Genomic DNA, 16,976 nt, shown 5'->3' with positions numbered 1-16,976 from the left:
GGAGAGACTGTAAAAGTGCACTGTGGCCTAAAAATGTGTTAGTTGGCTGTGTGTCTGCTTGTACATAAATGATGAGGTATTCATTGTATACCCCTGGAAGTCCCCCAAAAGGATTGTGTACTGAGAAAATCAACATATTTTATGGTCTGTAAATTATTTCTTAATGCAAAATGAGTCTTAACCCTCAAGCAGGCACACCTTGTAGAAAGTGCACCAACCACAAACAGCATTATCTTGCACCATTCAATTGTTGCTTGAAAACTGCAAGCCAGTACCTATTCCTTCATTATAGCTTCAGCTAACACATTGCTAAGTTGCGCTGTCAAATGTCCAAGTGAGTAACAGCAAAATAAAATACACCACAAGCTAGGTGAGAAACAATGTACGATCTGTGCAAGAAATAACCCAGGTCCTAGATTCTAGCAGCACAATCTCACAATGGTGATAGCTAAAACAACAGTGCCCAATACACAACCTAGCTAAAATGAATCTCCTTGTGATGAGAGAGCCGGGAGCTTGTTCCCATGAAGAGAAGCTCAGTAGTGACACTAAAGTGACATCACCTGCTGACAGGTGGCGACGCAAGAGATCACCAGAAGGAATGGAAGAACTAGCGGGGTCAGGTTGAAGGACTACAGCCTTGGCAGTAGCATCAGCAGCCACGTTTCCCATTAGACCAGCGTGACGAGGGATCCACAAACATCACAGTGGCTCCCTCAAAATCGGGCATATGGAAGCATTCTTGGATACACTGCTCTAAGGGATCGACTGTGTACAGCACACGCAGGCTCTGAAGGCATTGAGAGAATCAGAACACACAACAATTGAAAAGCCTGTGTCACCAGAGGTACTGGGTGGCCTGATACAGGGCGTTTGCTGTAAATACTGAGCAGTGTTCCAGAAGACGATAGTGAAAATGGACAGATCCAATGATGAAGCCACACCTGACACCATGGTCAGTCTGAGAGCCATCAGTGTACACAAAGGTACTGTTGCTAAGTTCTGTGTGAAGAGCAAGAAACTTGAAGCAGTGGATCGAATCTGGAGTAGTGCCCTAAGTAAGCAAATGAAGTCCAATACAAACAGGGGCCACAGCACAAAGCCAATGTGGTGAAGGGTTCACACTCATCAGGAAAGTGGAGTTAGTGTGAAAGTGGAGTAAGCTGCCTGAGCAACAGCCGAAAGCAAACTCCAGGAAGTAACACAGAAGAGGAACATGCCCCATAGTAGCAGTCAAAGGACTCATTGAAGAAGGACAGATAGGATGGGTAACCAGGCATGAAAGACAAAAGGCAAGCTTATCCGCTGAGGAGAACATCACTTTGGTATGACAGTGGTAGTTTGGGAGCTTCTACATAGATACTCTCAACGGGATTTGTGTAAAAGGCACCAGTGGCCAAACGGATTCCACAATGATGGATTGTATTTAGATGGTGTAAGATGGGCAGAGGTGCATATACATAAATGAAACACCGACAGTCAAGTTTTGAAAGTACAAGGGATTGGTACAAACGGAGTCCAATTTGCTATCCTGGAAGTGCCGCAAAGGACACTGAGGGATTGGGTACAGCGGACGGCCAGGTAAGACAGTGAAAGTCCAACAAAAAAGGAATTTCATAGTTTCAGTGAGTAGAAGAGCAATAGGGCCAGGATGTAGAGATGATGGAAGAAACCCACTGCACCGCCAGAAATTTATACAAACAGTTTTTTTCTGTGGAAAAGCAAAAGCTATGCATCATGTTTAAAAGATGATCAAGACATGACAGAAGAAGCCGCTCAAGGAGACAAATCTGTGGACAACTGCAATTGATTGCAAAATCATCAACAATAAGGGAGCCAGAGATGGCTAGCGGGAGACAGGCCATATTATGCTTAATGGCGATAGCAAAGAAGATGACACTTAGGACAGAGCCCTGAGGCATCTAGTCTTCGTGGATACAGGTGTCTGACAACGCCACACACACACACACACACACACACACAAACACACACACACACACGCACCTGGAAAAGATCTACCTCTTAAAAACATAGGCTTTCTCCAAATCAAAAAATATGGCCATAGTGTGGTATTTCCACAGAAAACCATTCATGACATGGGTTGACAAAGTGATGAGATGGTCAACTGCAGAACGGCACACTCGAAATCCACATTGTGCAGTGGTTAATAAATTGTGAGACTAGAGACCAGCTTTTATGCCGGGCATGAATCACTCACCTTCCATCACCTTTAAAACACAGCTGTTGAGAGAATTGGGGTGGTAGCTAGAAGGAAGGTGTTAGGTATGGGTATGACATGGGCTGCAGGCCACCATCTCGGAAACGTGCCGTACGACCAGATGCAACAGTACATATGACGAAGAAAGTGCTTGCTGACAAGAGAAAGGTGCTGCAACATCTGAATGTCAACATCATTCGGCCCTGGAGCAGAAGATCAGGATGACGTGACAGCATGATCGAGCTCCCACGTAATAAAGGCAACACTGCAGATTTCACAATTCTGAGAGGAGAAGTGTATCACCTGAGCCTTCTCCACTCATTTCTGATGGAGGAAGCCAAGGTGATAGGGGGAGGAGCTCAAAATCTCCACAAAATAGCAGTTCAAGGGTGTTGGAGATAGCAATTGAGGCCACAATGACATCATCTGCCTCATTGCTGGAAATTGGGGAAGCCATCGACGGTTGGCCCACATGGCAGAAGAGGGAGCGGAACTGTTAAAAGAAATAGTAAATAAAATCCAGCTAGCATTTTTGCTGTCCCAAAGAATGCGACAGCACTGCAGATGCAACTGTTTATAACGAAAGCAGTTTGCCATCACAGGATAACAGTTATAAAAGTGGAGAGTATGCCTCCATGCACGAATTGCATTGTGGCACGCCTCAGTCTACCAAGGGACTGGGACAAGCCACAGTAAAGGTGAAGTCTAAGAAATCAGATGTTCTGCGGAAGACGCAGCTTGGAAAAGGTGAAGTGTGAGGAACTGAATGTTCTGCAGAAGTAAGGCCAACATTTTTTGATATTCTACCTGGTCATCACAACTGGGGAAATGTTGTTCACTGAATATCACCAGGGAGGGGTAAAGCCTCCAGTTGGCCTTAGCGAGCTGCCAATTGGGTTTACACGTAGGTGGGCAGGAGTCAGCAAACAGAGAGCACACAGGAAATGGAAGCCTGAATACATGTCAGAAAGAATGGACCATTCGAGATGATGGGCAACCTGGGCAGTGCATAACGAGAGGTCCATATGGGAATAGGTGTGCGTGGAGTCCGAAAGGAACCCGAGTGTTCCAGTGTTAAGGTAGATGAGGTTGAATTGATTGAGGTGGTAAGCCAAGAGGGGGTACCTCTTTAACAGATTCTGGAAGCTCGAAAGAGGATAGCGTACACTCAAGTCCCCGAGCAGCAAAAAGGGGTGAGAGAGTTGCCCAGTAATCTGGAGGAAGTCCCAGATGAGCAGCATGATTCCCCCATGAGATGGAATGCCTCCCTTGGAGGGGGGGGGGGGGGGGGGGTTTGAAGCAGACCAGAAAGAAATGCGAGAGGTCAAAGCAGTTGCGAGAACACAATTTTGTTTCCTCGTGGCACAAAAAAAGTGGATGCTGCCATTCCAAGAGCAGCCGCAATTCCTCCTTTTTGGAACTAACACCATGAACATTTAACTGGAGGATAGTCATGACAGGTAAATGGGTGGAGGATACAACTCAAGGGTTGTACCTTGGTGGTTGCCGAGTGCCAGACTTCGAAGATTCACTGCTACAGGGTGCATTGGCTGGAGGATTCTGCTCCACAACAAGATCTATACAGGTGTTTACATTCTCATGGGGCCGGTCTGAGGATTCCAGGGAAAAAAAAAAAAAACTGTTGTCTGTGTGCACCTGCAAAATGGAGTTTGACCATGTGAGGGTATCATCTGGTGAAACTGTTGAAAAGGATCTCCGAGTCGGCAAAGGAGAAGGCTGTTTGACTTTGTTTAATTTCTTAGAGATTTTGTGGTTTCAGATGAAGACTCTGATGTTTGTTGGCTGAAGGGGTGTAAAAAGTCTTCACAGGTATATTCCTTCTGTCCTTTCCAGGCAACGTGTTGTGCAGCAGGTGATTTTGCCGCTGCAGGAGAAAATTTGAGGGGGGGTTTCACAGCTGGAGAAGGAGGAGATGGGGATGCTACTATGACACTGGGGAATTTTACAACCACTGTGCTAAATTTGAGGTTGCAAGTCTGCTTGGCAGTATCTTTTGTGGAGCAACATGTACCAAGAATGGTACTATAAGTGCTAGAGGGTAAAACACAGGTCTTTTGACTAGCCAACAACCTGTAGGCAACAAGATAAGGTACTTTTTCCTTCAGACGGATCTCCTGGATGGCCCACTCATTGAGATACACGGGGCATTCTGTATGGTTGTCATTGCAACTGATACTGTGGGGGGAGAGAGGCGAGCAATCACCCTCATGAGCATCCCTACCACAAGTAACACATTTGGGTGTGTTTCAACAGGACATTTGAGTGTGGTTTTATCATTGCCACTGGTAGCAGCACATCAGGTTTGGAATGTACAGTCAGATTCTCATGAATTCATAGCTTGTTTTGATCTTCGATGGAAGCACTACTTGATCAGACGTGAGGAAAAAAAATGAGTGGAGTGAGTGTAGCCACTAACCTTTTTCATGACCCAATGAATTTGAGTGACACCCTGATCAGAGAAGTACATTTGGATTTCTCCCTTAGTCAGACCAGCGAGCAGCCTAGTGTGAATAACAACATGAACAGGATATCTGTGGATGATGATGATTATGTTTGGTTTGTGGGGCACTCAAGTGTGCGGTCATCAGTGTCCATACAAAGGCCCAAGTATTTTCACACTCCAATTTTTTATGCAGTCCAATCCAGCCACTATCATGAATGATGATGATGATGAAATGATAGGACAATACAAACACCCAGTTCCCAGGCAGAGAAAATCCCCAACCCGGCCGGGAATTCGACCCAGGACCCCGTGATCCAGAGGCGGCAATGCTAGCCACTAGACCATGAGCTGCAGACAATAGCTGTGGAAAAGAGAACCTGCAAGCAGTTGTTCTGATTGAGAATCACAATTAGTCTCCAAACGTAAAGTGCCATTGCGTAAACAACAGGATTTCACAGGGCCTGCAACTGCATCAATATCTTTCTGAATAACAAACGGATTAACTTTAGCAAAGGACTGACCTCCTTCAATGTGTGATACCATGAAGAACTGAGGTGGCACTGGGAGAGCGTGGGAATCTTTAGCCTCATTCTGTTCACATTTCGTAGACATAGACTCATATGTTTAGCAGCTCATCTTGACAGAAACCCTCTTGATTGCCAGTGTTTCTGATGATGCGCTCCATTCAACCGGAGGTACCCCCTCAGAGGGGGCCTCACCCACCTTATGTGGTCACACCTCCCAGACTCCTGACAGAGGGACCAACTGCTTATTAGGGAAGGTAACAGCTCAGGCAATCACCCGTCCCTGGGCCAGGTCTGTTCCAGGGGGTACATGCAAACTCTACCTACTGACCTGGGGCCAGGAATTATGCATTATCCAGTCACCTGTGATTCGGTCTTCAGCAGCACACAGGAAGGGAAAGGAAACAAAGAGGAACCTCAAACACAGGGAATGGACAGGAGATGGAGAACAAAGAAAGGAAAAAAGAAAAACCAATGAAGGGATTACTACTCTCTCTCTCTCTCTCTCTCTCTCTCTCTCTCTCTGGTTTTTTTTTTTTTTTGTGCGAAACTGCTACGGCAATTCCGCACCCGGTCTGTGGCTTAAGTAAAAAAATAAATAAATTAATTAAAAAATTGAAATCAGCAGCAATGGGAGCAAAACTCAAAAAGTGGGGAAACTAAAAAACAGAAGGAAAGCTTAGAAAACCACTATAGAAGGGCAGGTTGTTGACCCCAAAAAGAGCTTCAAATGACTGACGTCATCTCACCGACACTAATAAACTCGAGGACGCGATCGGCTGAGCGCGTGTCATCTGCTAAAATGGAAATTATATCAAGAAACAGCTGTAGACGAGCGCGTAGCGGAGTAAAATAGGGGCACTCAAGTAAAAGGTGTCTCACCGTCCACAGTTGAGAGCAATGGGAACAAAGTGGGGGAGGATTGCCACTTAAAAGATGTCAATGGCTAAAGAGACAGTGCCCTATCCGGAGTCTAATTAAAATTACCTCTTCCCGATGATGAGTTCGGGAGGAAGAGGTCCAAACACAGAGAAGAGCTTTCACATCCTGCAATTTATTATTGGCAAGTGTAGACCAATGTGCATGCCAAAAAAGAGTAACACGACGACATAAAACACTCTGTAGATCGGCGAAGGGAACCATGCAAAAAGCAGGCTGAAGAAGGGAGACTGCAGCCTTGGCCGCTATATTGGCCGCCTTGTTTCCACGGATACCAACGTGCCCTGGGATCCAGACGAATGCCACTGAGATGCCCCCCAAGTGGAGCAAGTGGAGGCAGTTCTGAATCCGGTGGACCAGAGGGTGGACAGGGTAGAGAGCTTGGAGACTGAAGAGAGGGCTGAGCGAATATGAGCATATAATATACTGCATCCGCTGATGGCGACAGATGTATTGGACAGCCTGCAGAACAGCGTAAAGCTCCGCAGTAAAAACCGAACATTGGTCGGGAAGCCAAAATTGATTAGGGGTGTCACCAACAATATAGGCACTCCCAACACCAAATGATGTTTTTGAGCCATCAGTGTAAATAAATGTGGCATCCTTCATTTGTGCGCATAGAGCAGAAAATGCCCGATGATAAACGAGAGAAGGGGTACCACCCTTGGGAAGCTGACAAAGGTCACAGAGCAGGCAGGTCCGGAGGCAGAGCCAAGGCAGTGCTGTACCCCCAGTTGTCAAGAAAGTTTTAGGAAAAAGGAAGGAAAGAGAATGTAGCAGTTGACGGAAGCGGACTCCCGGTGGTAGTAGAGAGGAAGGGCAGCCTGCATACCATAAATCCAAGGAGGCGTCGAAAAAAGGTCATGGGCCGGATTACCAGGCATCTAAGACAGATGGCTAGCATAATGACTCAGAAGGACAGCTTGCCAATTGGACAGTCGAGGGTCAGCAGTCTCGGCATAAAGGCTGTCCACAGGGCTGGTGTAAAAAGCTCCAGATGCTAAACGCAATCCACGGTGGTGGACGGAGTTGAGACGCCGAAGAATAGATGGCCAAGCAGAGGAGTAAGCTATGCTTCCATAGTCCAATTTCGAGCGCACTAAGGCGTGATATAGGTGGAAAAGGACCACTTGGTCCGCTCCCCAGGAGGTGCCATTCGTAACATGAAGGGTGTTGACAGATCGCAGACAGCGAGCCGGAAGATAGGGAATGTGGGAGGACCAGCACAGTTTTCTGTCAAACATAAGACCCAAGAATTTAGCGACGTCCGATAACGGAAGGTGGACAGGGCCTACATGTAGGGGAAGCGGAAGGAACTCCGTATGGTGCCAAAAATTGACACAAATTGTCTTACTGGGAGAAATGCGGAAGCCAGTTTTGATGCTCCAAGAGTGGAGGCGATCGAGACATCTTTGAAGACGTTGTTCAAGAAGGTTGGTCCATTGAGAGCTGTAGAAGATTGCAAAATCATCCACAAAGAGGGAGCCCGAGACATCAGGAAGGAGACAATCCATAATTGGATTTATGGTGATGGCAAACAGTACAACACTTAGCGCGGAGCCCTGCGATACCCGTTTTCTGGGGAAAAAGTATGGGAGAGAGTAGTGTTCACCCGCACTTTAAATGTGCGCTCTGACATAAATTCACAAATAAAAAGGGGCAGCCGACCTCGAAAGCCCCAAGAGAACAGTGTGCGGAGGATGCCTGTCCTCCAACAGGTATCATATGCTCTCTCCAGATCAAAAAATATTGCTACCGTTTGGCATTTCCTGAGAAAATTGTTCATGATATAAGTGGAAAGAGCAACAAGATGGTCAACTGCAGAATGATGTTTTCAGAAACCGCATTGGGCAGGTGTTAAAAGGCTTCGAGACTCCACCCACCAGGCTAAATGGCAATTCACCATACGCTCCAAAACCTTACATACACTACTCGTGAGAGAAATGGGGTGATAGCTAGAGGGGAGATGTTTGTCCTTTCCAGGTTTCAGAACAGGAACGACGATAGCTTCCTGCCATCTTCTGGGAAAAGTACTTTCGTTTAAAATTTGATTATGAAGGTGATGGAGGTAATGCAGACTATGGTATGGTAAATGCAGCAACATTTGGACACGGACACCATCCGGTCCTGGGGTGGAAGAGCGAGAAGAAGAGAGTGCATGTTGGAGTTCCCGCATGGAGAAAACAGTATTATAGCTTTCGCGATTTTGAGAGGAGAAAGCAAGAGGATGCACTTCCGCTGCATGTTTCTTCGAGAGAAAGGCTGGCAGGTAATTTGAAGAGCTCGAAATCTCAGCAAAGTGTTGACCCAATGAATTAGACATTGCGACGGGGTCCACTAAAGGAGTATGTGTGACAGTGAGCCCACACATCTGGGAGAAACTAGGCGCGCCAGATAACCGTCGAATCCGAATCCAAACTTCCGAGGAGGGAGTGGAGGTGTTAAATGAGCTAGTAAAGAAGTCCCTTCTTGCTATCGCGGATGACGCGATGACATCACGCACATAAGTGCTTATAGCGGATACAGTTGGCCAAAGCAGGATGGTGGCGGAAAAAGCGAAGAGCACATCACCACTCACATATTGCGTCATGGCACGCCTCGTTCCACCAAGGAACTTGGTGCGCCGGGGCAAATCGGAGCTCATCTTGAGAGAAACCCTCTTGATTGCCAGTGTTTCTGATGATGCGCTCCATCCAACCGGAGGTACCCCCTCAGAGGGGGCCTCACCCACCTTATGTGGTCACACCTCCCAGACTCCTGACAGAGGGACCAACTGCTTATTAGGGAAGGTAACAGCTCAGGCAATCACCCGTCCCTGGGCCTGGTCTGTTCCAGGGGGTACATACAAACTCTACCCACTGACCTGGGGCCAGGAACTATGCATTATCCAGTCACGTTGAACGTTTCACGGCTGTAAGAAAAAAATACTGTAACATGAGTGACCTGATCATCGACACAAGGAAAGTGACGGTCATCAAATGTCGCTAGAGACAAAAAAAGTGTCCAATCAGCTTGGGCAAACTTCCAGCGTCTCGGGCGCATAGATGGCAGTTGTGGTTGCTATCGAAGGACACATGGAAAATGGTCACTCGAGTGTGTATCAGCAAGAGCGAACCATACAAAGTGCCGAGCTAGCTGAACAGTACCGACCGAAAGGTCCAAATGAGAGAAATTCGCCGTGGAGGCAGACAAAAATGTTGGGTCCCCAGTGTTGAGGCAAAAAAGATCCACTTGGTGGAAGACGTCAACCAATAAGGAGCCTCGCGGACAACGATGCAGAGATCCCCAAAGCGGGTGGTGGGCATTGAAGTCCCCAACCAGTAAATAGGGGGGACGGGAGCTGACCAAGAGATGAAGGAGATCAGCTCTTGCCATCGGTGTGGACAATGGAATGTATACGGTACAAAGAGAGAAGGTGTATCCAGAAAGGGAAAGACAGACAGAAACAGCTTGGAAGGAACTGTTTAAGGGGATTGGGTGATAATGGACAGTATCATGAAGAAGAATCATAAGTCCTCCATGAGCTGGAGTGCCATCAACAGAGGGGAGATCAAACCGGACTGACTGAAAATGAGGGAGAACAAAGTGATCGTGGGGACGTAGCTTTGTTTCCTGAAGACAGAAGATGACCGGCGAGTAGGATCGTAAGAAGATTGACAATTCATCGCGATTGCTTCTAATGCTGTGGACATTCCAATGGATAATTGACATAGGGTGGACAGCAAAGGGAAGAATATCACCACAGTTGAGAGCAACTCAACAACCGCTGAGAGCCGGCGGGCGACTGGGTGGAATGGCATTCAGCCAAAGGCAGAAGATCCTGATCCATAGGTTGTTCGGGGGCAGCTCCTGCCACCACCGATCAGCCGGTAAATCGGCCGCCAGCAGTACGCCTTGGCGAAACAGAAGACGGCTGAGGGCGGTTACCGCCAGGTGGCGCTGTAAATGAGACACACCATGGTGGAGAAGGAGAGGAACTTTGTTTCTTATGAACCTTCTTGGAAACAGGATGTTGAGATGAGGGAGGAATCGATGGTTGTGTTGTCGGGGTACGTAAAAAATCTTCGCGAGTAGGCTCTTTTTTTGGAAGTCCGGGTGTCTGATTTTGGGGCTCGTGGTGTAGCAGAATCCGATTAAGGGTGAGCCGTAGAGTGAGCAGGTGATAGTGGAGAGGTTGAATGGGTGATCTTTGCACTGGCCGATCTGACGACTGTGGCACAAAAGGTGGGATCACATGTCTGTGTGGCTGCCTCCTTAGTAGGCTGAGGAGATGCAAGGGCAGTGCTATATTTACCTGCCGGAGGCACAGTGGGCTTTCGACTGGTGAATAACTTATGAGCGGCAAATGAAGACACCTTTTCCTTCACTCTTATTTCCTGAATAAGTCGCTCATCTTTGAAAATGGGCCAATCTCTAGAGGAAGCAGCATGGTCACCCATACAGTTGATGCAACGAGGGTATGGAGGTGTACAAGCACACTCATGGGTATCCTTGCCACACACAACACATTTGGCCGGATTGGAACATGACTGGCTGGTATGACTGAACCGCTGACACCGATAGCAATGCGTAGGGTTTAGGATGTAAGGGCGAACGGAAATTATCTCATAGCCCACTTTTATGTTCGATGGAAGTTGAACTCTGTCAAATGTCAAGAAGACAGTACAGGTTGGAACCACGTCCTTGTCAACCCTTTTCATGACTTGATGAACAGCCGTTATGCCCTGGTCAGACAGGTAGTTTTGAATTTCCTCATCGGACAATCCGTCGAGGGAGCGTGTATAAACGACCCTACGTGATGAATTTAGAGTGCGGTGCGCTTCCACCCGGACTGGGAAGGTGTGTAGCAGTGAAGTACGCAGCAATTTTTGTGCCTGGAGGGCACTGACTGTTTCTAACAACAAGGTGACATTTTGTAACCTGGAACAAGACTTTACAGGACCTGCAATTGCGTCGACACCTTTCTGAATAATGAAAGGGTTGACTGTGGAGAAGTCTCGACCTTCATCCAACCAAGAAACAACAAGGAACTGTGGCACTGGATGGAAGAATTGTCCATGGCTGAGGCTCATTTAACTTTTGCTTGTGAGCAGACATAATAGATGATGAGGAAACCATTGCGGAAGTATCCCCCATGATTACCAGCGTCTCCGACGGTGCACTCCTTTCTTGTGGGGGCCCTCTCTGAGGGCACTCCTGCCTTAGGTGATTGTTCACACCTCAGGCCACACATCCCGAGAAATGCACGGAGGGACCAATCGGCACTTTTGGAAGGTATCAGCTCGGGTAATCACCCCTCCCTGGGCCTGGCCATTACCAGGGGGTACGTACGTGTCCTACCTGTCTACCCAGGGCAGGGAATTACACGTTACCCCGTCACCGGCTACGTGTGGGAATGGGGGGCAGCCTTCAGACACACATAGGGAGGAAAAAAAGAGAAAGGGAGGCACAAAGAAAAGGAAAGGTAAGAAGGAAGGTCTGAAACGCTGCAGCAGAGAAGAGGGTAAAGAGAAGAGGCAAGGAAAAGAGGCAGACAAAGGAAGGACAGAGCATAGAAAGTGAAGAAGAGATACTGTCTTACAGTTACGAGTGTCCGTCTCTGGACGTAGGCACGGAACATACTCCCAGAAGGGGATAAGGGGAAGGGAAGAGGCAGAGAGGGGGGGGGGGGGGGATGTGGAAAAGGAAGGTATGCAGCCCGGAAAGGAAAGAGAGCCGCACTAGCTCGGGGTCCTGTGCTCTCCAAGCACGTATCCACAAAAGAGTTGTGGAACCCCTGGGGGAGAGGGGGGGGGGGATTTTCTGATGTCAGATTATTAAAGCCTCAGAACACATTCTCAAAAACATCCCAGACATGTTCCCCAAGGAAGGGGGAAAAAGAGTAACAGGATGGCAGACATGCAGCCAGAAAGGGAAAGATGTTGCAAAAGCTGGGGCCCAGTGGTAGCCAAGCACAAACTCACCAAAGACTGGTGAGCCACCTGGGGTATAGATTTTGTGGTGGGGTATGGTTATGATCTGGTTGTGTGTGCAAGGCTTTGTGGAAGATGTGGTTGGGCTGTAATACCTGCTACATTCAGATTCTTATACAGTGCATGCCACAGTGAGGCACAGCCTATGTAAGTGTAGCACATTACAAGGTTGACTTCGCATCAAGTGTGCATATACTTTATTTTAGGACCATACGATGCTACAGATATAAGACATACTTTAATTTTTAAGTAATTTTTTAAAAAATAACATTTTTACTATTTTTATTATTAGATTACAGAGCCAGACTAAAAAAATTCATAGTTTATAAAACCAAACTGGTCTTTAAAAACCCCGGAAATCTCCAACTGAACTTCCTTCTTCTTCTTCTTCTTCTTCTTCTTCTTCTTCTTCCTCATCCTCATCATCACTGTCCTCTTTATATAAAAGATGGTTTTCACTGCCATCAAGAGCACATCTTGAAAGATGTAACAATATCGTCTCTCACTCTAGACCATGACTGTTTTATCCACTGAAACACTTGTTTGATTGTAAGTCATTTTAAAGCTCCCTTCAGTGTGAATTCATGTTGGATTTCACCCATCATCCCCATGTTGCATTCCTCTCTCAAGTACATTTTAAATTGTTTATCTATCGAGACATCAAGAGGTTGCAATTGTGAAGTCAGTCCTCTCGGAATAACAGCAAGCTCTGTTTCCCTATCACAATTTCTTTTTCACAGAATTTTTCAAATGACTACTAAACTGATCTACCAGAAGAAGAGAACTCTTCTGCAGTGAAGAACCATTCCTTTTCTCCCACACTCTGTTAATCCATAATTTCATGTCAGCCTCCATCCAATTCTTGTCACGTACATGAACAGCACCACATGGTGGCATTTCCGAAGGTTTTGGCATTGTTCTACGCTTTAAAAGGATCACTGGATTAAGTTTAGTACCGCCAACATAACATGAAAGGACAACAGTGTAGTGCTTTTTTCTATGTACACTTGTTTTTATAGTTACAGCTTTAGCATCTATCACATCAATTGTTCTGTTACTCTGAATATCAAATGTCAGAGGACTTTTACACATATTCATTATTTGGCTTACTCCACACTGGTTTTCTTTCAATGTTGAATAATAAAGTGATGGAAATATAATACTTTCCTTTCATAACATTGTGGCATTTTCTGAGATATTTTGATTTTGGTTCACACGCTAAGTCCATGACACTTCATAAACCTGTAGCACCAACCAACTCCACCCTTAAAGTCTGTTAAGTTCCACTGTAGTGCTAGCTTATATGAACCACTTTTGTATTCATTCCAATGTCATTCTAACACTGCCCTTGAATCCATTTCAACACGTCATCTTTTAGCTTTGTTCATTTTGGAGTCAATCCTCTATTTGTACATTTTGTCTTCCTCATGTTTTTTAGTTCTTCTTTTCTAGCCTGCTAAACACAAATGGTTTTTTCTGTTGGTTGAGGGGTGAAATGCTGCTCAGCTGCTCTGTTTCCATGTTGTTCTGAATATGCTATTAATTTTAATTTATAGCCCGCATCATATGAATATCTTATTTTTTTCCATTATGAAACTAGATACTAACAAAAATATTTTTCTGTTGCTGATAACACAAGTAACTTTCAATTCGAGTTTACTGGCTCTGTAGGCTGCAATGGCACATCATGGGTTGGACTGTGTTCTGGATTTGTGATAGCGGGGCGGGAGGGAGACAGTGTTAGCAAGCTCGTAAATCCCTGCAACTCTACTACTGCCAGTTGAATCCAATGTTGCCAGATATAGAGGTTTCCTGCAGCATCAAATATAAGGCATTTTTTAAAACAGACGGGAATTTTAAATCAAACACTGGACTTTTTATACTAATTTCAAGAACATGATGCATCTGTATTTTGGAGGCAATGTTTTGAAGAAAAAATGCATCTTACAGACCATAAAATATGGTACTCAATTATCTTATATGCATGGAAGTCAAGAGACATGGACAGTAAACAGTGCAAGGTGGCATGGTGGTTAGCACACTGGACTCACTTTCGGGAGGATGATGGTTCAAACCTGGGTCCGGCCACTCTTTCTTAGGTTTTCCGCGGTTTCCCTAAACCACTTCAGGCAAGCGCCGAGATGGTTCCTTTGAAAGAGTGCAGCCAATTCCCTTCCCCAGCCTTCCCTCATCCGATGGGACCGATGACCACCTCCAAACCAACGAATCAACCAACAAACCAATCAACCAAGGACAGTGAATTATTCGAGAATGGCTACTGTCACAATATCTGCATAACATATTTCATACTTGTAGGGAAATTTCTGCTTCCCTCATTTTCAATCCAGATACATCCCCTACTTATTATTTCAAGCACAATCACCTCCAACAACATAAATAATATAAAAATCAGTATGATCAACAGCAGTGGCTAATACTGATGCTTAACATGATTGTTTGCTACAAAATATAGTTTATAGAATTTGCATTAAAAATCTAAGTCAAATTGAGTCATAAGATAGAAAATTATTTTATCATTTATGTGCAACTGAAACGAGAGGCACAGGACTATGGAGACTGGTAGTCACGTACGATAACATCACTTGTGCTAACAATAATTGACATTTTATTACTATATTTCCATTTTATTAGTTCCATATTATCATATATTTATTATTTTATATTCTGCAGTCAGTCTTAATGAATTTTTGTATTTAGTGCAGCTGAAGACAACTATTGGATGCACAACATCAGAAACAAGAACAAAGTAAATATGGCCTGAAGGTCTTTTGATAAATTTAATAAAGCTTTCATTGTGTTTTGTCACATACAAACTTTGCAATTAGTGTGTATCACCAGTTTGGAATTATGGCTCTGCTTCATGGACTTCTGACAAGAAAACCATCAAAAATTGAGGAATGCATGTTGGAAGTTGTTATGAGATAAGAAAAGCAAATTGACTGCAGAACAAGTTCGAGTGGAGACATGTTTAGGATTGTATGAACATGAAATTGAGGTAAGCAGGACATGTTGCCCGGCAGCTGGATGCTAAGTAAATCAAGCAAGGTAGTTTTTTGATGAATTCCAATAAATAAGAAACAAAAGACCAAAGCCTAATAAAAGTGCATGACATATGTGTATAGCTGAAGACTATAATGGATGTTGAATGGTGGTTGTTGTTGTTGTTGGTGGTGGTGGTGGTGGTGGCAACAATAACAACAAAGATAAATTCACGAACTAGTTTCACAGAGTGATATTGGGAAAAATATAGGAGTAATTTACTCGCCTCTACATTCAATGGCTCACTTATTGGACTGTCTGCTTCACTGCTATGTTCCGACTGACTGCTGCTGCGGCGGCCACCAACTGGTCGAGGTAGCCCACCCTTCCTACGATGGACAGGAGACTGTGAAGGTGCTGAAACAGAAACTGTACATGCTTTGTCATCCTATAGCAAGCATTCACATATAGTAAAAATTTGAAATTAGGAGAGCACTTATCAGACATCATTTTACTTGGCTACATGTATAATATACAAAGAGACTGAAAAATGTCAGGGAGAACTTCGCAGCTGCACTCACACTGATGTGTTTTGTCAAAAACAAGACTGACTCTCTCCAAACAGACAATATGAAATAAATGTATCTGAAAACAAACTATACACACTAGTTCAACAATGACTGTATAAGATGTCAGTATCTTATACAACTTATGAGCAACATGTATTTATTCTAAAATTCAAGTTCATTGCTGACTTTCTATGTTTCTGCCCAAACAAAACAACAAAGTAATATTGTTCAGGTAGACACCACAGAAACAAACATATCTGATAATACGTTTCAAAACAATGAGACATGTCGTATCGGGTTTAATAATCAATGTGAGACCACAAGAGCTACACAATTTATTTCTATACCAATATGCACAGAAGCTGTTTCAATCATTTCTTTAAGGCAACTGAAGCTAGTTTTACTTTAATTAGCATTGTGAGTTAATTTGTAGAGAAAATAATTGGCTGCAATGTCTCAAACAGAATGACCACAGTTTTGCAGCTGATAAAATACTTCCCACTGCATACAAATGCCATCTCAAACCTCTAGAACCTACTGCCAGAAAATAGTCTACCTTTCAGTAAGTCCTTCAAGTGAGAAACAACACTGTAAGGAGAATGCTCCAACCAATTCAGTCCAGAATTAAATTATAACTCTGCAGCTGAATGTGCATTCATATGAATATACATCTGCACACACTCTGCTGCAGAATGAAAATTTCATTTTGGAAACATCCCCCAGGCTGTGGTTAAGCCACGTCTCTGCAGTATCATTTCCTCCAGGAGTGCTAGTTCTGCAAGGTTCACAGGACAGCTTCTGCTAAGTCTGCAAGGTAAGAGACGAGATACTGGCAGGATTGGAGCTGTGAGGATGGAGTGTGATTTGTGCTTGGATAGCTCAGTCGGTAGAGCACTTGCCCGCAAAAGACAAAGGTCTCAAGTTCGAGTCCCAGTCCAACACATAGTATTAATCTGCCAGGAAGTCTCAATTCAGTCCAGCTTGAGGGTATCGTATTTACTCGAATCTAAGCCGCACTTTTTTTCCGGGTCTTGTAATCCAAAAAACCGCCTGCAGCTTAGAATCGAGTGCAAAGTAAGGGCAAGTTCTGAAAAATGTTGGTAGGTGCCGCCACAACTAACTTCTGCCATCGAATATATGTAGCGCTGCATAGGTATGCTTTGCAGGCACAAAGATAAATACTAGCGCCAAAACCACCGCATCAAAAAAGGGTGGAAGACAAGCCTTCTTCTCCGGCCCAAGTTTCGATCACTGCATTTTATACATTATCCAACGAAGTAAATACAAATT

The 16,976-nt window shown here is 44.9% G+C and overlaps 1 protein-coding gene across 3 annotated transcripts in view; it reads right to left on the bottom strand.

Moving 5' to 3' along the window:
* LOC126253031 (bromodomain-containing protein 8) overlaps positions 1 to 16,976 on the bottom strand; it is a 279,380-nt gene that overhangs the window by 174,323 nt on the left and 88,081 nt on the right. For 2 of the 3 annotated variants that reach the window (XM_049954097.1, XM_049954098.1), the window contains exon 6: positions 15,404 to 15,546. In XM_049954097.1, coding sequence (XP_049810054.1) covers positions 15,404 to 15,546 — 143 coding nt within the window. The remainder of the gene's footprint in view (positions 1 to 15,403; positions 15,547 to 16,976) is intronic. The other variant, XM_049954099.1, reaches the window with a different exon arrangement.

The sequence above is a fragment of the Schistocerca nitens genome, chromosome 4 (genome assembly GCF_023898315.1).
Source record: "Schistocerca nitens isolate TAMUIC-IGC-003100 chromosome 4, iqSchNite1.1, whole genome shotgun sequence".
Classification (NCBI taxonomy): Eukaryota; Metazoa; Arthropoda; class Insecta; order Orthoptera; family Acrididae; genus Schistocerca; species Schistocerca nitens.
The sequence above is the reverse complement of the archived record's forward strand: the minus strand, read 5'-3'. Positions and strand labels throughout refer to the sequence as shown.